At 48.0% G+C, this 22,785-nt stretch overlaps 1 protein-coding gene across 1 annotated transcript; it reads left to right on the top strand.

Moving 5' to 3' along the window:
* The first annotated feature begins 385 nt into the window (after positions 1–385).
* Positions 386–18,224, top strand: neto2a (neuropilin (NRP) and tolloid (TLL)-like 2a). Its single transcript, XM_029254842.1, has 9 exons — positions 386–717; positions 8,583–8,639; positions 8,940–9,080; positions 10,385–10,633; positions 11,241–11,288; positions 11,390–11,517; positions 13,595–13,823; positions 16,120–16,233; positions 17,170–18,224. The coding sequence occupies exons 1-9, from the start codon at positions 708–710 to the stop codon at positions 17,793–17,795; spliced, it is 1,602 nt and encodes a 533-aa protein (XP_029110675.1). The 5' UTR covers positions 386–707; the 3' UTR covers positions 17,796–18,224.
* Positions 18,225–22,785: the final 4,561 nt, after the last annotated feature.

The following is a 22,785-nucleotide window of genomic DNA, read 5'->3' as shown; positions in this document are numbered from 1 at the left end:
GTGTGTGGTTTTTATCTTTTCCCCATGTTTGCGTGGGTTTCCCCCCCCAAGCCTAAAAACCTGTGTTTTAGGTGAACTGGCGACTATAATCTGTGTGTGTGTGTGTGTGTGTGTGTTGCATTGCTGTGCTCTTAGTGTGGATGGCTGTAGACACACTTTCCAGATTTATGACACACAGCGCCGGTTGTTCTGTCTTTTTGCCCATCCCAAGTCCTGTAGGGTAAGAGCGCGGAGCTGCTCCTCACGTCGTGGTATTCAGGAGGATATTGGGTCGAACTCCACCCAACACCACGCCCCCTCCCCCCTCCTCCCTCCCTCTGTTTGTGCGGTTCGGTCAGGAGCTTCACGCGCACGAGCCGCTCAGTGAATCGAGCGGCCCCAGAACTCAGAGGATCTTCATGAGGACACTCGCACACTCGCTCCCACTCGCACCTCCTGGATGGACGTGACGGGCGCGCGCGTGCGGGACTTGTAGCGCAGCTGGACCCGAATCTCGGCCGAGCGCGGCACCATGGGACTGAAGCAGCTGGACAAAGTTGGACCGGGAGAAGAGCGCTGTGCTGGAGGGGGTCCTCTGATGGGGAGACAGGAGTGACCCCGCAAACGCCGCACACACACACACACACACACACACACACGCGCACGGACAGGGTCGGGAGCGCGCGGCGGAGAAGAGGAGCAAAGTGCGGGATTCACACGGAGAGGAGATGCGGGGAGGTGAGCGACAGGATCGTTTTTATCATCCCAGCTGTGTGTGTGTGTGTGTGTGTGTGCTTGCGTGTGTGTAGCGACGTGCGTTTGTCCACGGCATCATTCCGACTAGGTTTAAAGCACTGATCGATCGCCGACGCTCTTTCCTCTGATTCAGTCAGTGTGTAATAGACGGACGCGCTTATTATGATTATGATTCTTGATGATCGGAGAAGGTTTTCTCAGCTCGTCAAGACGCCTCTTCCGTAAAACGCTGGAATTTCACGTTGAAAACCAAGTTGCTGCTTGGAGTCCGCGAGCGGAGCAGAGCAGAGCAGAGCAGAGCAGAGCGCCCCCCGCAGGGCACCGGTGCCAGCGCTCTCTCTTCACGGCACCGTAACTGGGCGGGCGAACCTTCTGTTACTTACACTACAGCGCGGAGTCGAGTTCCTCAGAGCGGGTTCGGCTACATTTATTTGTTAATAGACACTTTTCTCCAAAGCGACTTCCAATGCACTCTGTGTACTGTGATCAGCCCAGACACCTTATTCACCTAGGTAACTTACACTGCTAGATACACTACTTACAACGGGTCACTCATCCATACATCAGTGGAACACACTCTCTCTATCACTCACACACTAGGGGTGAACCTGACCAGCATGTGGTTGGACTGTGGGAGGAAACCGGAGCATCCGGAGGAAACCCACGTAGACACAGGGAGTACATGCAAACTCCACACAGACCAAGCAGGGATCAAATCCACGTCCTTTCACACCACCCAGGCACTGGGAGACAGCAGCGCTACTCCCTGTTCCATCCTGCCATACCTCCTCCTCATCATCATCATCATCATCATCATCATCTGCTTCTTCTTCTCCTTCATCATAAAACTGCTCAGATGATAACCCCCCCTCCCCAAAACAGGGTCCGTGCGCCGGGTTCACATTCGCACCCAGGTTCTGAACTCCAGTGTTTCGCTCCGTATAATGTGGTGCTGAACGGACAGCGCCCGCCGGCACGTGCGCGCTCACACCAGTGGCGAGGGGGGGGGCATTTAGACTTAAACCCGGTTCAGGTTCGAGTGACAGGAAATCGTGTCGGTGCCGTTGGTCTGGTTCCTCCTGCTGTCTGTTAGCACCTTAACATTGCTCTTTATTAATATTAATATTAATATTACCGTAAGGGGGGCGCGGTGGCGCAGTGGGTTGGACCGGGTCCTGCTCTCCGGTGGGTCTGGGGTTCAAGTCCTGCTTGGGGTGCCTTGCAACAGACTGGCGTCCTGTCCTGGGTGTGTCCCCTCCCCCTCCAGCCTTACGCCCTCAGTTGCCGGGTTAGGCTCTGGTCCCCCGTGACCCCGTATGGGACAAGCGGGTCAGAAAGTGTGTGTGTGTGTGTGTGTGTGTGTGTGTGTGTGTAATATTACCGTTCCCAGGGGTGACATACTGGACTAAGGAATAAGCTCGTTGCTCTGGGTGTGTGTGGGCTGAGCATCCGTTTGTCGGTATGGAGCGACCTCAGTTGTGTTCCACATATGATATCAACTGAAATATCACAAGTGCACACTTTCTGTGACACATTTTCACTGTACAGCAGAGTACAGTTCACTACAGTATACACCAAAGTCCTTTACACCAGTTACATTGTACACTAAAGCATTGATACAGTACATTCACTTACTGTACATCTATAATAAACACTTAACACGTTACACACACACATTTTCAGAACCGCTTGTCCCATACGGGGTTACGGGGAACCGGAGCCTACCCGGTAACACAGGGCGTAAGGCCGGAGGGGGAGGGGACACACCCAGGACGGGACGCCAGTCCGTCGCAAGGCACCCCAAGCGGGACTCGAACCCCAGACCCCCCGGAGAGGAGGACTGTGGTCCAACCCACTGCACCACCGCACCCCCTCACGTGTTATACATTTACCCTATACATTGACAGTGTCATTTAACACATGTACTATATATTTACTCTATGTACGAGGCAATTAGCATTTTACTGTGCTTACACTATACATTTAATTCACCATGTAAATGGTAAGTGGTACTAACTGTACAGTTTACACTATACATTCAAACTACATGTACATTTAGAAAGTTTATTATACATGTACATTGTAAGCTATGCATTTAAAGCTCTCATTATACCTTTACACTGTCCACTATACAGCGTTCACATTTAATTAATTTATTGTACTTCTGCTATGAACACATTTACCAAACAGTCAATACAGTGCATTTACACAAAGCATAAAATGATTTAAATCGAACACGTGTGAAAATCTCCTATTAAATGACCTCGGCGTGAAATATTTTGGCACAAGCGATTCGTCCTTTTTTTGGCTTTGCTTTTACTCATCTGTGACTCCGGCAACAGTTTGACTGATCATTTAATAATTTGTTGAGTTTTTGTTGCTTCCCTGCCGATTTATCTCCTCACATTCCTCATATTCTGTTCATTCGGACAAAGCTGTAACTGTATCAAAAAGCTATTAGTCAAATTTTAATACGTATTGATTTGATCGAAGATTATTAAGTACAGAGTGTGTGTTTCCGTCCCTCAGCATCTGATGTTTGTTTGTTCGATTTTGTGTCCAATAAAAATGTATTAATACTTAAAGGATGCACGAGCTGACGGGGAGTCTTTCTCACGCATAGACTCTGTCATCGTTTTCAGGGTGAACACACAGGCACATTGCTGATCATCATCACCACCATCGAAATCCACTCTATTTCTCATACAGGACCCCTTTTAATAAATCATCATGTGAGATTTAAATGGCCAAGAAATGATTTTTTGCTACGCTGAATAAAACACCTCACGACTGCAAAGTTTCATTCGGTACTTGGGACGTGATGATTCTGTTCCCATTTGGGCAGCAGAGGTTGTAGTTAATAGACCTGCTGACTAACACCTGAAGGTCACTGGTTCAAATCCCACCTCCTTCTGTAGTGCCCTTGATCAAGGTACTTGTGCTGAGCTGATACAGTAAAAATTACTCTGTTGTATGAATGGGTAAATCAGTGTAAGCAGCATAAAGCTGTAAATTGCTTTGAAGGGAACTGTCAGGTAAAATAATAATCATAAGTTTTTAAAGGCAATATAGAAATGTAAAATAATATCTGGGACAGGGATCAGTGCAGCAGGTCATCAGCGGTTTCCCAAACCAGGAAGCCCAGTTTCCCAATAAATTCCCACTTAATTCCCAGTTTCTGCTTTGAGTTCACCCAGTGGGAGCCACAGTGTGACCTTTAACTGTCTGGCCGCGTTTGGTCTGTTTGCCGTCCAAACATCTCGCAGAAATCACGGCCCGCTGATTGTCTCCCAGAGCAATGAAGTGGCCTTTGGAAAGTGTTCTTTCAGCTGGACGGACGTCTCGTCCTCTCATACCATCTGGACCAGAGCAGGTCCCACCTCCTGCTGTAATACCATTGATCAAGGTACTTACCCTGAACTCATACAGCAAAAATTACCCTGCTGCGTAAAGGGGTTAATCAGTGTTATTTGAAGGAAAACATTTTAAAAAAATGTTGTTCTTTTTTCAAAATTTTTTGTACTCCACTGGTGCATTTTCTTTTATTTTATTTTGTTTTATTTTATCACACGTCTGTGTCGTTTGCCTTTGTTTCCTCCCAGACTTCATGTGCTGAGAGCTGTGGAGTGTTTGAACCCAGCTGGTAAAACGATCTCAGATTTATCAGGTGGAGGCACAGTGGACTGGGGTGCGACCACACCTGACTGGGGGGATCGCATGTGGGCGGCACTGGTGCAGTGAGGAGTCTCAGCTGCCCGCCCTCCTCAGTGCTGTATTTCATCAACATTCATTCCACTATCTGTCTACTGTCATCACTGGTCAAAGCGTCAGACCCTGCATGACCAGTGGCACCGGACCCTTTTTATCTCGACCGCTCCGGACTTGTCAGAACCGCATTCAGCTGAACCCTCCCCAGGCACGTCGACTCTGAAACGCGGTCACAATCACAGCACATACTGAGGACTTTGTACAGTTCTGCATGACCAGGTCAGGTTTTGTGTTTGTGTTGCTGGTGCTGCCACCTGCAGGGACACGAGAGCAATGGCGTCTGTTGGCCTGGGAGACTCGCAGGGAATTTAAACATCCTTCTGTTCGGGGAACAGTCAGATAACCTCAAGGAATCAGGTGGCGACAGGCTTCTGCTGACCACAGGAGTGGGCCCCAGACCCCGGTCAATATGCTGAGACCTTGAATGGATGCGATTAGTGCCAAACACACAGCGGAAGGCTGATGGGCGGCAGAGGCTGTGGGGACGCAGGAGGAAAGACCCAGTAAAGACACTCTACGAAACAAGACCCACGGCACATAGCTTAGATCTCAGTTTGGCTTTGTGGGGAAGCAGCCAGATGGTTCTGCTCGTCTGATGCGTGTGGAACACGTCAAAACCACCCCCCCGGAGAAACCGAAAAGCCTTCCGATATCTTCTGACTTCTTCCCCTGGCTCATTTAAATAATAAACATTCTGCATCATGATAAAAGGTTTATTCTAGGGCAGAGAAAAGGAAATAGTGTCAACAGACATTTGTAAATTGGATCTAAAGAAGAGTAGTGGCCTTTCCTCATGGAGCGCAGAGCAGAGCACGCTGCACACCGTCACGCACCCCTGGGGCGGCTGACGACCTCCTGAAATCCGACGCCCCGTGACTTTTAACATGCAGCGAAACTTAGCGGAAGAGTCTTCACTTGCGACCTTTAAGTGGTTAATGTTGCCACAGCAAATTAGAATCCGCAGCAATGAGTGCGTTCTATACGCTAAACCTGGTATCTCTCAATCAAAAAATTTAATTTTCACATGATGCGTATTCGTGGTTAACTGACCTCTTGTGGAATGTATGGTTTCAGAAAACTGAGAGGAGAAACGGGGCTCCAATTTGGACTATTTTGGTGGGGCCTCCTGGATTTCTAATTGAGTATCAGGAATACATGTTTTTATGCTGTATTAAAAACAAAACTGTATATATATTTATTCATTTAGCTGATGTTTTTCTCCAAAGGGACTTATAGTGTTAAGGTACCTACAATTATTTACCCAGTTACACAACTAGGTAATTTTACTGGAGCAATTTTAGGGTACGTACCTGGCTCAAGGTAGGGGGGGTGCGGTGGCACAGTGGCACGGTGGGTTGGTCCAGGTCCTGCTCTTCGGTGGGTTTAGGGTTCGAGCCCTGCTTGGGGTGCCTTGCGACGGACTGGCGTCCCGTCCTGGGTGTGTCCCCTCCCCCTCTGGCCCTACACCCTGCGTGCCGGGTTAGGCTCCGGTTCCCCATGCCCCGCATGGGGCGGGCGACTCGGACGGGCGGACCTGGCTCAAGGGTACTAAAGCTGTAAGTGGGATTTGAATCTGTGACCTTTGGATCAAAAAGTACTAGATCTAATCACTACACTACCAACTGTCCTCATTTCTGTGTCTTTGTTTTTATATGAACCAAACAGTATCTCTGCCCCACAAACCTCTTATCTTTCCCCAACCCCTCCCGTTTTGGCTTGAAGGGCAGCTCCGCGCAGAACACGCTCTTCGTGGTCGAAGCACATTTTGCACACGGTGTGCCTCTTGAGAAGGCGATCGGTGCAATTTGAAACCTGACCGCAGAACCGCGTCTCCTGTGACCATCAGGAACTCGGCCAACCGCTTTCAGGCTCCTCGCTGTCATTCGGCACGCAGACGATCGTAACGTAACGGTTCGCCAACTTGCTCGAAACCTCTTTGCGAGCATCGCGTTGGTTTACTCCGAACGCTTGGGGTTTCTGTCCGTCTCTTATACAGCCTCATGAACGCCAAGCAACAGTGGAATGCGTTCAGGTGAAAGGTCACAGGCGATGAATGGGGCCTCACGAAGTGGATGCCGTGAACACATTTCTGGTGTGAATGAGATGCGATCGACCACCGAGTACAGTGTTTAAAGTGAAGTATAAGAGCAGCGGCTCCACACCTTAGAAACACAATACAGACCTGAAGTCTCTCTGACTTCACCACCGAGTCACAATCAATGAAAGCTTAATAATACAACCATCTCTGAGTTAATTTACCAGTTGGGCGGCACGGTGGCACAGTGAGTAGTGCTGCTGTTTCCCAGTGCTTGGGTGGTGTGAGAGGATTTGGGTTTGATCCTTGCTCAGTGTGGAGTTTGCATGTTCTCCCTGTGTCTGTGTGGGTTTCCACCTGGTGCTCTGGTTTCCCCCCACAGTCCAAAGACATGCTGTTCAGGATCCCCTGTAGTGTGTGAGAGACAGAGAGAGAGTGTTCCACTGATGTATGGATGAGTGACTGACCCACTCTAAGTAGTGTATCTAGCAGTGTAAGTTACCTAGGTGAATAAGGTGTGTAGGCTGGTAACACTACATAGAGCTCATTGGAAGTTGCTTTGGAGAAAAGTGTCTGCTCAATAAGTAGATGTAAGTTAGGTGTTGTAAAACATTTTGGTCGCTGGTCATATTATGGTTAGAGCTGCTGGCTTTGAATGCCAAAGTCTCAGGTTCAAATCCCACCTCCATCTGAAGCACCCTTGAGCAACATACTTACCCTAAGTTGCTCCAGTAAAATTACGCAGCTGTATAAACTGGTAAATAATTGTAGGTAGATTAACATTGTATGTCAGTTGGGAGAAAACTGTCAGCTAAATGAATACATGTAAAATGTTTTAGTGCAACTATAAATAAATGGCTTTTCAGACTTATTAGATTAATGTATTAACTTCTGGGTGCTTCAGTGACTCTGTGGGACTTGCAGCTCCTGGGCCAATTTTTGGACCTGGGTTCAAGCCTAGCTCATTTAGTGTAGAGATGGCATGTTGACATGTATTTCTGTGTGCTCTTGTTTCTGCCACAGTCCCAAGTCCAAAGTCTGATGAACTGGTGACTTTAAAAAAAAAATAATTAAGGACTGCAATATTAACTTTTTTCCTTTATTAACTGCAATTAAAAATAAAAATACTTTACAAATATACATTTCAATATCTTCAGATAAAACAATCACAATACCAACACATAAGTCAATATACTGAAGTATAAAAACCACATCAATAGAGTTCAATAAATCATAAAAAAAACAAACAATATACACTAGATACCAGTCGTGACCACTTTACTTCGCTTTAATAGTCACGGTCTGATAGCCAACAACTCCACAAATCACACATTCCAAATGCAAATACAAAGGGTCCAAAAAACTCCAAAAAAAATCATCAGACTCCACACAAAAGTACGTACTCATGACTTTCAGTATCTGCAATCCATGTCATACATTAACTTTTTTCCAAACTTTATTTCGTACCATAAAAATTAAAACACTCCAGTATTCAAAATCACAAGCACAGAAACCAGATCCAGACAATTCATCATTAAAACATTTCTCATCACAAACATGACAGATTATTCACTTATCTAAACAGAGTCATCTTTCCAAATACAGAGTGAACAAACATCAGTTTAAAAGACAAGTATATATGAACTTTTTTAGCTATATTAAAGCACTTCATAATAATATTTTTAGAATGACGGTGAATTAAAATACCCAGAGTTCCCAAAGTTTTGTACAGTACAGAGTGCTGACGGTTGACCGATTCCAGTGAGACAATCCCACAATGCTATTGTTCGGTTGCTTTACTGCCACCTATTGGCTGGGTGTGTAAATACATGTTCACGCTGCAAAAAATAAACATTAGAAGCTAGACAAGTGAGGGAAAGGCAGTTAAAAGTAAAAAATAAATAAACTTGGAAAATGTTTGCATGTTCAAAAATTCATGTCGACCATCCGTGACACGAGGAGCCCGAACTCCCTGTTTTGCAACTGCAGATTTACATGCGGAAAATAAATTACGCGATGATGATGTTTTCGTGCTCTTTTCCAGCTTGGCTTTTCCTCGTTCTGGTTGAGCACGGATTTGCGCTGGCGCAGAGAACAAAAGGTTGGTTCCGTCACATTTCATACTCAACATGCGCACACACATGCGCACACGCACACTCTCTGTTGTCTCCTTGGCCCCAACATCCATCCCAATTAGAGGTTCTTCTGATTTTCCCACCAGATATAAAAGCCGCTTTTTTCTCTGTGTGAGTCAGCGGCGTTTATCGCGAGTCACCCTCACTCTCACATGTGGAGAAATATGAGCTAATCTGAGGTTTGTGCGACTTTCCAGCAGGAAACTCCAGCAGGAGGCGCAGCGGTTGAGGGCTCTCTTGCGCTCACATGTGTTTCCCCTCCGCAGAGCTGCCGAATGCCCAGCAGACATCCAAGGGGGAAGGGCAGTGCGGCACCTGGGTGCGGAACAACAACGGGGGTCTCTTCACCTCCCCTAACTACCCCAACACGTACCCCCCCAACAAGGAATGCGTTTACATCCTGGAAGGTACTTGCATTTCCTGTCTCTTCATGGTGCTGCTGAAGCCTGATGCATGACCCCAGTGCCAACCTAATTGTACGACATTGGTAAAACAGGGTTAAAAACCATGCTAAATAGGGCAAAAAGAGAGCAGGTTTCCCAGCAGTTATGAGAAGGACCCGGCATCTCTAACACTCGCTGGGCTGCCTCGGGAGACACACGCATGGTGACCCAAATTTCTGTGCTGCACACACTCTTACCACGGTGCCACGTTATGTGTTCAGCAAGACCATCGACAGGACCTGGTTACTCGCTACACACCAGAGAGAGCGCTGTGCTCCTCCACGACCAAGGTTATATATGATGGTCCCACTCACAACTGACCTGAGATCAAAAGTTTAAAGGTTCTCTTGTTCCCTCAGAGCTGCTGAATCCCTCCAGTATTGAAGAAGGGTCTGAAGCCCATTTCTTTCAGAGCCACTTCTCTCCTAATCTCCTCAAAGCTCCACAGATGAGTCCAACACCATCTGCTATGATTATCTAAGTATTATCTATTTAGTTGTCACTTCTGCTGGAGCTACTGAAGGAATGAATAGATATAAGATGTAATGTGCATCACCTGTGTTTCTCTAGAACATTCCATCAGTCCTCTGTCCCACTCTGAGTCTGGGCTGTAGAGGGTGCGGTAGAAACTGTGCTCTTCGCTGTCGGTCAGATCAAATTATCCGTGAGCGCGTTGAGACGAGAAATGAAGGAGAGCATTTAATATTGAATTGACGACGAAACGGCGGAAGCTTCGCGCTTCACACAGTCAGACAGCCGCGGAGTGAAGAAGGAGGAAACGCACAGTGAAGGTCATGAAATAAAGCAAAATGAGATCCTGTCGATGACTCCGCTCGTTAGGAATTTGAATCATGTGGAGGCTGTAGTGTAGGGTGTAAAAGCATGTGGGTGGTGTGGGGCCCCCAGCAGGCCGGTCAGTGTGACTATGCCTACGCTGTACTGCTACAGCGTGCCCTGCACCTGTCAGACATAGGATGTCCATGCGCACCACCCTATCTGCCGTCCCCTTCGCTCCACGGTGACCCTGCACTTTTGGGACACCTGATATGACCTGCTGGCAATGGCCGCGGACTCGTACCCGGCGCACCCGTCCTCATCGCAAAGACTCGAGCTTTTTCCCCACGTTCAGACTGCCGTGCATATTGACAGCCGCCTGCAGCAGTTAAGTCCATTTCGCTGTGCTCTGGTTTTACTGTGCTGTCAGAGTGGTGCACGGGGGGGCAGTACGGAGGGATGGCTTTTAACAACCCTCCCCCCTCCCGCCACAGCACACCCGCGGCAGCGGATTGAGCTGCTCTTCGACGACACCTACTACATCGAGCCATCCTTTGAGTGCCGCTTCGACCACATCGAGGTTCGCGACGGCCCCTTCGGCTTCTCGCCGCTCATCAACCGCTTCTGTGGGCCCCGGAGCCCCGGCCTGGTGCGCTCCACGGGCCGCTTCATGTGGATCAAGTTCACCAGCGATGAGGAGCTCGAGGGCCTCGGCTTCCGGGTCAACTATACCTTCACAGCAGGTACGAGACATCGCCTGTGGGCCCCCTGTCCATTTCTGACGACATCATCAACTGTCACTGACACAGTTTTTATACATTTATAGGGGTTGCATTTCTTTAAAAGATATTTTAAATATGTTGAAACACTTATTTCCATATAACAAGATTATGATCATAGTGAATTTTAGGAAATCATACTGTACATATGCTATATTGGATTGAGTGTCCAGCGGCAAGGGGGCGTGGTGGCGCAGCGGGTTTGACCGGGTGCTGCTCTCTGGTGGGTCTGGGGTTCGAGTGCCTTGTGACGGACCGGCGTCCCGTCCTGGGTGTGTCCCTTCCCCCTCCAGCCCTACGCCCTGTGTAGCCGAGTTCGGCTCTGGCTCCCTGCGACCCTGTATGGGACAAGCGGTTTCAGATGGTTTGTGTGTGTGTCCAGTGGAATGAATGGATCCCCCTTTAGTCTGGCCGTGTGAGGATGAACTATAATTGCATTATGACAGTGACCATCTTCCTTCCACTGTCACACTCCGCACTCAGAACCGCTGTCGAGCTCACTACCGGGACTAGGGTCACGTTACACTCGAACTCTTCTCAGCTCCACATTTCTCTCTTCCTGTTGTTTCAGATCCAGACTTCCATCTCCATCTGGGGGGGATTTTAAATCCGATTCCAGGTGAGTTTTGGCTCTGTTGCAGTGCTTTGTATCACCGAGGTGCTCGATGACTGCTGACTGGTAGCTCTCTCGCTCTCTCCATTTCTCGCTCCATTGCCCAGACTGTCAGTTTGAAATCGGCGGCTCTGACGGGATGATTCGCTCCAGTCAGGTAGAGGAGGAGGAGAAGATCAAGTCCGGCGATGCGGTGGACTGCATTTGGACGATACGCGCCCCTCCGAATTCCAAGGTCAGTGCCATATCCTGGCAGGTCCCCCATCGGCCAGTCACCTTGATGGGTAGGCAGGTTGTCCTGATGAATCCAAAAGTGACCACTTCCTGCCCCAGCTTCACAGATGCCTGAAATTAGGTATGGTTCTCGCACCTGGTATGAGGTCGCAAACACAGACTTCTCAGAGAAGCGGTGGTGGTATCATCAGCAGTCTCTGGGGCGGCACTCGCGCAAAGAGCCCCGCAGGCGTAAAGACTACCGGTGCACTTGCCGCCCTCCGTCTGTGCTCAAAAATGCATTTCCTAATGTGCCGGAATGAGATTCCATGTACCGGCCTGGCGTCAGAGGTGGGGATGTGGGACAAAGGGACTTGGTGTCAGCCTGTGAGGACTGAATGTTGACCCTAGCTATGTTGACCAGTAGACTGTGTCAAATGAGAGCTCCTGTACCAGGTATAGCAAAAAAAAGGCTGTGGAATTATTTCTAGGATTTCTAGGAAGCTGTGCAACGGCCACTCCCAAACATATTCATCCATTTAAAAGCATAGAATGTCTTCTGTGTGGTTCATTAGGACTCAGCATCGTAATGTGCACAGTTTGGGAGATACACCGAGAAACCATGTGTCCTCTGCAGTGGACAAAAGTCTGAAAGGGAAGAGCTCTGTGTGAGAACACGTGCCTTAAGTAAACCCGTGCACTCTTCTTTTGTTTGTTTTCCCTCTTAAGTTAAAAATTTATTCTGAATATTTAAGCAGCCCCAGAGTAGCTGTAAAGTGCACGGTCCCATTTTGCATATTTTGAGCAGCTATCGGCAGAGATGCTCTGTCGTGCCTCTTCAACGCCTGCTGTCTGCCTGGCTCATACAGAGTCCCATCTGTGTGCTGATGTTACACGTGGCACAAGATCACGTGGACACCTGGAGAAGGAGCTCCGGACGTAGCGCAGATGGGCTTTGGATCGAACCTCCTTCCCCTGCTAAGGAGAATTAGCCCTTCGCTGGAGGTTCACACCCCTGCAAGTTTTAGAATATGTTTTAACTAGTGCCGTTTGACACCTGAACGGTATACCAAGTGAGGCTGATGCACACACACACACACACACATCATCTGAAACCGCTTGTTCCACACGGGGTCACGGTGAGCCAGAGTCTAACCCGGCAACACAGGGCGAAAGGCTGGATGAGGAGGGGACGCACCCAGGACGGGACCCCAGTCCATCTCAAGGCACCCCAAGCAGAACTTGAACCCCAGACCCACCGGAGAGCAGGACCCACTCCAACCCACCGCACCCCCCCAGAGGCTGATGTATTATTTGCTTAATTATGACTATAGTATATAGTAATTAAGAGCCAAAGAAGAAAAAACGAGCACAACCTGCAGACTTTGAGTGTCAGAGTTGTGCAACAGCGGTGTAAAGCTTCATGGACCTTGAATCCATCAGCCAATCATCAATCCATTAATTAGTCCAATCACACTGTCATCAGCCAATCACTCTGCAACGTGCAATTTAGCCTCACTCCCAGTCCAAATACTCCAAGTTTGCTCTTGTTTAGAAAAATTGTTAGATTATTGAGTTTTATTCGGCTTCTTATTAGGTTGCTGATACTGTAGTATTTTAGAATACTCTATGAATTACATACAGTTTGTATGAATGGTGGGATTTTTATGTGGTACTGGAACGCCCCCTGGCAGAAAAACGTAAGACTCATGGTGCTTTCTTTTTTGTGGGCTTTGTTTGGCATGTTTTAATAATTTATGCTGAACAGCAGGTTCTGTTCAGCTTATAATGACTGAACAATCTTTGTCATGCACTGAGATGTTAAGTTCTTTGTTAATGCAGGTATGATGTTAATGTGATTGTGATGATGTGGCTGTGTTGCTTTTTTCAATTCCGTTGCATTTGGTGCTTTTTTTTATTTAAATGTTGATTCTGTGGTTTATTTTTTCTTTAATAATTCCTGAAGAGGCTGTGAGCTTGAAGATGCTCACAATTGCATGCAGAGGTCGTGTGCTTTTGGCCAAAGTTATGGATCCAGATCTGGTATGGTTTTCCGCTGCTGGTGACCTCTGACGGAGACCATTTACCACCCTTTGCAGATCTACCTCCGCTTCCTTGAGTACCAGATGGAGCACTCCAACGAGTGCAAGAGGAACTTTGTGGCCGTGTATGACGGCAGCAGTGCCATCGAGAACCTCAAGTCCAAGTTCTGCAGCACAGTAGCCAGTGACGTCATGCTGGACAATGGCATCGGTGTGGTTCGAATGTGGGCCGACGAGAACAGCCGGCTCAGCCGGTTCCGGATGCTCTTCACCTCATTTGTGGACCGTAAGAACTGCGTCAACAAATCAGATTTCAGAGCTTCACATCTCTGCATCCGTGCTGTGACGTAGACACACACACACACACAACACACTGTCTGAAAGCGCTTGTCCCATATGGGGTCGCGGGGAGCCGGAGCTTAACCCGGCAACACAGGGTGTAAGGCTGGAGTGGACACACCCAAGATGGGACGCCAGTCCAGCGCAAGGCACCCCAAGCAGAACTCGAACCCCAGACCCACCACAGAGCAGGCCCCATGCTGTTACAGCAACATGCATTTACATCCTCGAGTAGTACAGCTGCCTGGGACTGGTGTGAGGACATGTATGATGACGTAATCCTGAAACGTTACTGTAACAGATGTGGCAGGGACAACAGGTGCGGTGCTTGACTGTGGAGGGGCTTTATTCACAGGGGAGGGAAAAGGGGGGACAGGGAACCGGTAGGACGGGGCTTCGGGCCGGTCCGGGCAGCGTCGTCCGCGGGTTCGGGTTCGGGTTGGGTTCACGCTCGTGCTCGCATGTGTGCGTTGGCTCTCCTCCTCCATCTTCCACCCTCACTGCCGGGCACAGGGGAAGAAATAGGGAGCGTAATTAATCATCTCCGCCCCCTTCCCCGGCCGCCTCGGCGTGCTACAGTTACATTATGCATTCGACGCTTTTGTGGTTCACCAATTTAAACAAGTGAATATTTTCACTAAAGGAAGTCAGGTTAACCAGCACAGTGGCAGGTCCTGTGAGTTAAACCTGCGCTATTTCCGTGGACGGTGGCCCCGCAGTCCAGGAAGGTGCAGCTCTGTGGGTTTTAGAGACCACATATTGATTTATTTCTCACTTAAAGTGTGCTGCTTTTTGCATATTTTAGATCTTAAAAGTAAAGTAGGCCACTGTGAGTGGGTCACACACATCAGGGACAGCCCAGTCCAGGCCAGTCCAGCCCAGCTCAGCCAGGCTCAGCAAAGCTCCACAGACCAGACTCCTCCACGAGTTCCTCTGTTCTTCTCATCCTTCTCCGACCTTCTCCAACATGCTCGGAACTCTGGGACGGAATGCGTTGCCTGTCTTTCGATGGACATGAGAAGAAAGGCTTCGTATTCTTCCTCCTTTTCTGTAATTGGACTCGGTGTCACTTGCCGCTTACCTTGCGCCTGCTTTTCATTTTTGATAAGGCGAGTTATTCACAACCCGTCGCTCACAAACAAACAGCACCGAAAATCCAATTATTCTCCCTTCCAGCTGGGATGTGATCGCTGACCAAACGGCACGAGCTCTCAAAATGCCGCTTAAGCAGCGACGCGGCTTCCATAATAAAGGCCGTTTCGGCAGGGATGGCGGAACGACGGCTGATTAAGGTTCGAGACGCCGGTTGTTCCATTTAGATTGGAGAGATACGCGAGGCTGTCGAGTGGTTCATCGACATGCGGGTGCCGATAATTAAATGTTGATTGTGAACTGGAGGCAGGTTGCCACGTGGGGAACAACTGTTGCTTCGCTGCAGTGTGACATTTTTATTAAATGGCTGAATAATCAGAAAAATTAATTTAGGACGGGCTTTGAATTACAACAAGCTCTTGATTTCTTTAAGGCCCAAACAAAAATGTGCCGGAAAGGCGAGCCGGTGGCGGGAATGCTCTAGTGTTCAGCCTCACTTGGGGGGGAACGAGAGACGCCGAGCGTGTGAGTGTGTATCAGCGGGTTGCTGGGTACATTGAGAACAGCGGGCAAAATGGATTGTGTTTGTGCTCCAACCGTGACTTGATTGGAATCCATCTCCCTGAGCCCCGAAGTGCAGGCGGGTGCTCCGGTTGGTTCCCCCGGGGGCTCAGTCCGCTCGGAGAGACAGCTGTCCTCTGTGAACCGAAGATGGGGGCGTGTTGTGATACCATGTCCCACTGTCGGATACAATTATCTCCACCCCAGCTGGGCTCGGGGGGGGGGGGGGGGGGGCCTGTGGCACATAACCAGTCGTGATGGGATCAGCAGGGTGGGGGTGACAGTAGGAGCTGGAGCCTCGATCTTGTGATGCTGGGGAACACGACTCTGCTGGCAGTTTGTCCAACTACCTTGATTCGATGACGTAAAAAACTGCTGTATAAGTGGGTAAATCAGTGTAAGTAGCAAATCACAAATCCCTTTGGGGAAAAGAGGCAAATAAATAACTAAATCCGAATGCAGACGCTACCAGGATGCAATGGACACACAGACATGGAGCCACAATCAAACAGTCGGTGACCCCATTCGGGCGGTTCCACTCGCGCAAAAGAGTGTGACACTAAAATACTGTCCGCCTCCGTGCTCCGCAGCTCCCTGCTCGGGAAACACCTTCTTCTGCCACAGCAACATGTGCATCAACAACTCGCTGGTGTGCAACGGCATCCAGAACTGCGTATACCCCTGGGATGAGAACCACTGCAAGGGTGAGTCACCCCTGACCCTTGACCTCCACTCATGTCCTGTCCCTTCCCCTGGTTGGGCAAACATTTCAATGATCAATTTTCACTTTTGCAAACAAACAAACTGAATTTTACCTTTAAGTCTGGTTGATGATCGATATTTTCACAGATACAGATTTTAGCATTTGCAATCAGTCATTTTTTCACTCGGCGCCCCATCTTGAATTGGCACCCAGCAGTCTGATGTCGACATCTATCTGGTGCTGATCATTGTGGGAAGGAACACCATAGTAACTGGTGCCGGTTCGTGCTGCACGTTGTGATTATTTTACTGCTAAAAGGCAAACTAATCAAAATTGTTCGCTGGGCTTGTCACCTTCTTACCTCTCACTTCCCTTTAGCTAGCTAGGCTATTTTATGATTAGATACAAGTAATTTTTTGCATTTCTAACATTTTTATTTAATAGACCATCCATACAGTGCATTCAGAGAGACATAATATTCATACATAGAGCAATATATACTGTATTTATGTACAGTACTGTATTTTATGACAGTATTTGTTATTAATAACTGTTAGGAATTTAGATTTTGTTCTGTTCCCTGGTGAGACAGGAATATTATTTCGTGTCATATTTGTGGTTTTCTGTGATTTTTGGCCGTACTCAAGTCCTTCCTGGAACGGGTTAGAATGTTCCCCGTAAGAAATGACAGTAATTGTCATTTCAATTTACAAATTTTCACCTCACGATCACTTAATTCAGTCTGGAGACCAAGGAGTGGGTGCATTTCCTCTGAGTTTATGAAACAGATGTTTATTTCGGCTCATCATATTTTGCAAGCACATGTGGGAGTTGTTTCCTCAAAGAAAACTGCACGTAAAGTTAATGGTGTAAAAAGTGTCCATCCCGTGTTTGACGCCTCGGTGTAATGAGGCTCGTGTGTCCGCTGCCCCCTCAGAGAAGAAGGGCAAGGGCCTCTTCCACCAGATCACCAAGACGCACAGCACCGTCATCGGCGTGTCCGCCGGGGTCGTCCTCGTCCTCCTTGTCGTCTCCGTCCTTGTCCAGATGAAGCAGCCGCGCAAGAAGGTGGTGGCGCGCAAGTCCGTCTTCAACAAGGCCGGCTTCCAGGAGGCCTTCGACCCGCCGCACTACGAGCTCTTCTCGCTGCGGGACAAGGAGATCTCCTCGGACCTGGCCGAGCTCTCTGAGGAGCTAGAGAGCTACCACAAGCTGCGGCGCTCCTCGTCGGGCACGTCGCGCTGCGTCCACGAGCACCACTGCGGCTCGCAGGCCCCGGGTCCCAAGCAGAGCCGCCCGGGCCTCAGCGCCACCGACCTGCCCTACCGCAACGATTTCCCGCAGCCGCCACCCATGAAGACCTTCAACAGCAGTTACAAGAAGAGCTGCTACGGCTACAAGCAGGGTCACGAGTGCGCCGAGCAGGTCATCGAAGACCGCGTCATGGAGGAAATACCCTGTGAGATCTACGTGCGAGGCGCCACCTCCGCCGTCGCCACCGCTGCTGCCTTGCGCAACAGCAGCGAGTCGGCGCAGCCGCGCTCCCTCTCCATGGACTTCTGAGTGCTGGGTTTACACTTGGTGGACCTACAACCCAGTGGGACAAGGACCATTAACTGAACTGACTGAACGGCGTGACATTTTAATTCATTTTCATTTAAAAAAACCTTGATTGCGTGAGGAGGAATTAATCTTATCATAGTTTTACATGTGTGGCTTTATTTTTTTTTTCTTCTGTATATATGTACATGACCGGAAAAGCTCCAGTGTCCTTGCCCGGCCTTGTGGCACGGTGCGGCACGGGCGTTGATGGCGATGTGAGTTCCACTACCTACTGGGGGAGCAGTTCCCTTCCAGGCTTCAAATGGAGTCAAGCACAGGATCCCTTTGCCCGAGTCCCATCACCGATGGCGTCCAGCCCCTCTCCCCGATTTTCTTTTAACAAACATGTTAAGTTTGATTTGGATTAAAAACTATTCGTTGAAGACAATACATGGACTTTGCTTGTAAAGTTCATTATTATGGCGTTGGCATGGCAACCAAGTAAGAAACAACAATGTATAGAGTACAGTGGTGAGTGTCAGAGCCCCATGAGTAATGTAAAACTCTGTGGCAAACAGGAAAAGCAGAGTAGGGACTGAGATCTAATCCCCTGAGAGCTCATGTGCAAATATATGACATAACAAAGAGTGTTAACATTTCTAGCAAATGTTGGTCAACGTTGGAGTGTTTGGCAGCGTGAGTCTTTCAGGGTAACCGACCTCATGCACTCATGTACTTGACTGAATTCAAACACTAATGAATAAAGAATAGGCACCATCCATTTAGGAAATACTTCACATGTGATTATACAATCCAGCAATCTGGTGAGAAGGTCAGGCCTGGCATGGTGAGAGGAGACATGACCTCAGTTCTGGCGCTTCTTCCTTTCAAACCTCAGGATCAGTGGGTTTCAGACTCGGGGGGGTTCATAATGGAGCATTTTTTGACCGTAGAATCCCTGCATTCTGTCTGGAGAGCAGCGCGGTGCTGCATGGTGGACGAGATGTTGACATAAGTATCGATTTCCTGATATTTATTAAAACATCTCTTACCATAGTAACCATAGCACTTCCTACAGTAACAAGTGAGATTTGACTCATAATTACATAGAAAATGGACCAGCAGGTGCCACAATAGTTAATGCTGGTGCCTTACAGTTGAAGGAATAAATTGAATTCAACTCCCTCCTCCTGCCATACTGCCCTTGACCAAGGTACTTACCCTGAACTGATACAGTAAAAAATACCCTGCTGTGTAAACGGGTAAATCAGTGTAAGTAACTTAGTGTACAAACCTAACATTGTAAGTTATCTTGTATAAAAATCTCAAACCGATGAATTAATGTAAATATTTATAGTTGCAGTAATATTTATAGTGTAGTATATCAATAATATTTAGTTATGTAGTCAACACAATAAGAAAAGCTACAACAGTGTATAGAGAATGAAATTATATTACAGGTACAGTCACAACAATTAAGCACAATAAATGTATATATGTGAATCGTTAACTGTAAATATTTGTGGCAAGAAAACCAACATTACTGACCGTCAATGCAATGACAATCAATACACTGTATTGCAATCTGGGATCTCAGTGTGGTATTTCTCTCTGTAAAGGTAATACTTTGACATTTTCACACAGTCCTTCACATTAAATAGATGTAGTGTAGGAGAGGAGCGCCAGCGTCCCCCGCTGAGCTGATCTGAGTTTGTCCCCCCAGGGTCGCCACCCCAAGGCATGGTGTCGTCTGCAGAAACCAGCACACAAAAACCGAGCACCTCCCAACTCCCGCCACCTTGCTTGCCTGTCATGTTTAATTAGGCTCTGACAGGACCCTTCTGAGCCCAGTGGGGGCGGGGGGGTTGTTGAAGTGACAGGCAGCACATGGTGCCCTGGGGTCCCATGGGTAAGACGCCACATCTAGATCCCCACACGCTGTTTATCATCCTACAGCTACTTCCACCATCCCCATATGTGCCTCGGTTTCCCCGTGCATGAAGTGAAGCTCTCTTTTCTCACTAAGACTTCTGGGATGTAATGCGATGTCCCTCTGGCTGCTCGGACCCTCCGTCCCACATGGATGTTGCTACCCCATCCAAGCTCCTGTCCCAGTGAATGGCTGAATAAACACGTACAAAGTTGGTACACATTCACGTTCAACTCCCTCCGCTCCGGTTCAGTTAGTACTTGGACAGCGGGGAATCGGTGGCTTGCGACATGGGCCCCGGGTTCGAGTTACATCAATTAGCCATATCTTTGCTCGACATTCTCCGCATGTTCGTAAGGCGCAAGTCCACCTCCTGGGATCCAGCATTTTGAAAAAAAAAAACACAAATATAACCCACCATCCACATGGCAACTGCTCAAAAATCAGTTGGCAATCTTTGAATTACTTAGACCTCTATTTGTCAAGTCCAGATCGAAATTAATTTCCTCAGGACCTGGAAAATGTAAAGAGGAGGACATATAATGTGGTTCAACATAATGACAGTTTTAGGGGTCTGAGAAAAAGCGGTTTTCAAAAATAAAGGTTCGGGGGGGGGGGGGGGGTCAGCAGTGCTTACATAAACGTGTCCTGCTGTCACGTCACATTCTAGTGACTTTTCCGTTGGCTTTCGGGACTTTGCCAGTGGGCTGTCAGGGAGGGTTGACTGTCATCACAGTCTGGGCGTCATCACCTCGGCCCTCGGGCTGCGGGTAAACAGGACCCCGGTTTTCCTGACACTAACATGAGGAGAAAGGAAACCACCTGTAGGTCGGGCAGCACTTTCACGGACGCAAACCCCTCGCTCGCCAGATTACGCTCCTGCCGTGGACATTCCAGTATGGGAAGGGAATTGAGTTGGAACTCAGCGTTCGGCTCTCTCCTTACATTGTTACGTGCATATCAGCGTATAGACACACTAATTTCTCGTTCTCCTGTTTTTCATTTTTCTATAACGATTGCGCTCCACTGACAGCCTCTTTTCGAAGCCCCTCACTCTCCTGAACCACCCAGAAGCTTCAGTGTTATATTCAGTTCCCCTTCACCCGGCGCCTCCGTGTTTACAAGCTCTGCTTCTCCAGCTTCATGTTTCCATAATAGATTCTGATGCCGTTAGGAGACAACGGTCCCGCTGTTATATCATTACGGGCCTAATTAAAGCTCGTTGTAACATTCGCCTCATATTGCCGTAACAAACGCAACACGATTACGGCGCCCGGTGAAGAAGAGCCAAAAGCGCGTCACCGTCGTTCAGTCTAAATATCTGCAAAAAGAAAATCAGCAACAATAAGACATGAGATACAGCAAGGCCTTTTTACAGCGTCATCATTCTTTGTTGCTGTACAGCAAAACGGTGTAAATGCTTATCTGTACGCGCCGGTCCGGATTTCTCTTTCAAAGGCTGCAGTCGGCTGGAATCTCACAGCTCATACGAACGTAAAGACGTGAGCACACGTGTCTGCAAATGAGATTCCTCTGCAGAGAAACGACTGGCCTTTCCACGGCAGGAGCGTTTTATTCGGCCAGTGCGCGTTTATCGTATGGCACTGGGCAAATCCTCGCTCCTCGTCACGGACACTTTGAGGCAGGACGCATTTTTTTTAAAACTGTCCCTTGGTTGGAAAGTTTTGTATATATCAGTTAAGCAGTTAGTCCCCGCTGAGATTATAAAGGGTCTTATATTAAGACTGCAGTTTAAAACATGGACCAGCTGCGCGCCTTAAAAGGAGTGTAATTCTCAAAGTAAACTGTAGTGCCTGGCAAGATGGGTTATCAGCTTATTACTGACCGTGATCTGAGCTTACACTGATCCCCCCATTTATACAGCAGGGTCATTTTTACTGTATCAGTTCAGCACAAGTACCTTGATCAAGGGTACTACAACAAGATGTGGGATTTGAACAGGAAACCTTCAGGGTTCTAGTGCCACTAGCTCCTTGTCGCCTCCAGTGTTTGGATCAGCATGTAAACAAATTCATAGTGAAAGTGGACAGATTTAGTTAATATGATCTTTAACGCAGGGGGGTGGCGGCGCAGTAGGTTGGACCGGGTCCTGCTCTCCTGTGGGCCTGGGATTCGAGTCCCGCTTGGGGTGCCTTATGACGGACTGGCGTCCCGTCCTGGGTGTGTCCCCTCCTTCCTTTTGTGTTGCCGGGTCAGGCTCCAGCTCCCTGCGACCCCGTATGGGACAAGCGGTTCAGATAATGTGTGTGTGTATGTGTGTGAGATCTTTAATGCTCCAGCAGGCCTCTGTACATCACACTCTCATACAGGCAAACTGCAGAAACCACTGGAGCCAGTAGCTTATTGAGTGCTTGTGGCTGAATGACCAAATCATCTTCTTACTAGTGTTTTGGGAGGCAGTGTGACACAGTGCTCTGCCTCTTCAATTTGAAATGACAATTTCTCTCTGCTTCCAAAAAAAAAAACTGTAAAAATCCTAGTTTATTCTTGCTAACTGGATTTCAGTAAAACAGTAACTTGGTCCTTTTGCGGTTTTTAAGTGAATAATGGAACACTGACACATACTTTCTTTGCAGTTATTTTGATGATAAAACATTATCTCTCTGATAAAGGTATCTGTTTAAAGATTTCTTTGCTGTAGCTGCAATTTGCGTCTGTCGCCACCTGGCGGCTACTGATATCCCATGTTGAATTCTCGTCTGCAGTGCTTTTTAGTAAAAGTAATAGTGATTTTGAGTATTTATACACTGACATAGCTCCATATTAGTGTATCAAACATTTCACGCATTTCTTTTGAAAATATGACTCGTGTAAAATTAACTATTTAAAAAAAGACTATCAAAATGTGATGAAAGCCTCAGACTTCATGACTCCCAGGAAAAATTTCTGGGAAGTTGCTGTGCAAGAAATTCAGGCTGTCTGTACGGAATGTGGAAAATTATGCAAATATTGCTAATGTTCCCGTACAACCGCATAGCTCACACACTATAGCGCTGACGCACTGAATGTGACGTAACACGGGTTAAGAAGGGCGTATTATGGGTGACGTTGAAGGCACGA

The sequence above is a fragment of the Scleropages formosus genome, chromosome 1 (assembly GCF_900964775.1).
Source record: "Scleropages formosus chromosome 1, fSclFor1.1, whole genome shotgun sequence".
In the NCBI taxonomy this organism is placed as follows: domain Eukaryota; kingdom Metazoa; phylum Chordata; class Actinopteri; order Osteoglossiformes; family Osteoglossidae; genus Scleropages; species Scleropages formosus.
The sequence above is the reverse complement of the archived record's forward strand: the minus strand, read 5'-3'. Positions and strand labels throughout refer to the sequence as shown.

Excerpts from the sequence above, each read along its gene's own strand:
- neto2a (XM_029254842.1), top strand. Across the intron at positions 8,640-8,939 it reads GCTGGCGCAGAGAACAAAAG|AGCTGCCGAATGCCCAGCAG; the intron begins GTTGGTTCCGTC and ends TCCCCTCCGCAG. Across the intron at positions 13,824-16,119 it reads CTTCACCTCATTTGTGGACC|CTCCCTGCTCGGGAAACACC; the intron begins GTAAGAACTGCG and ends CGTGCTCCGCAG.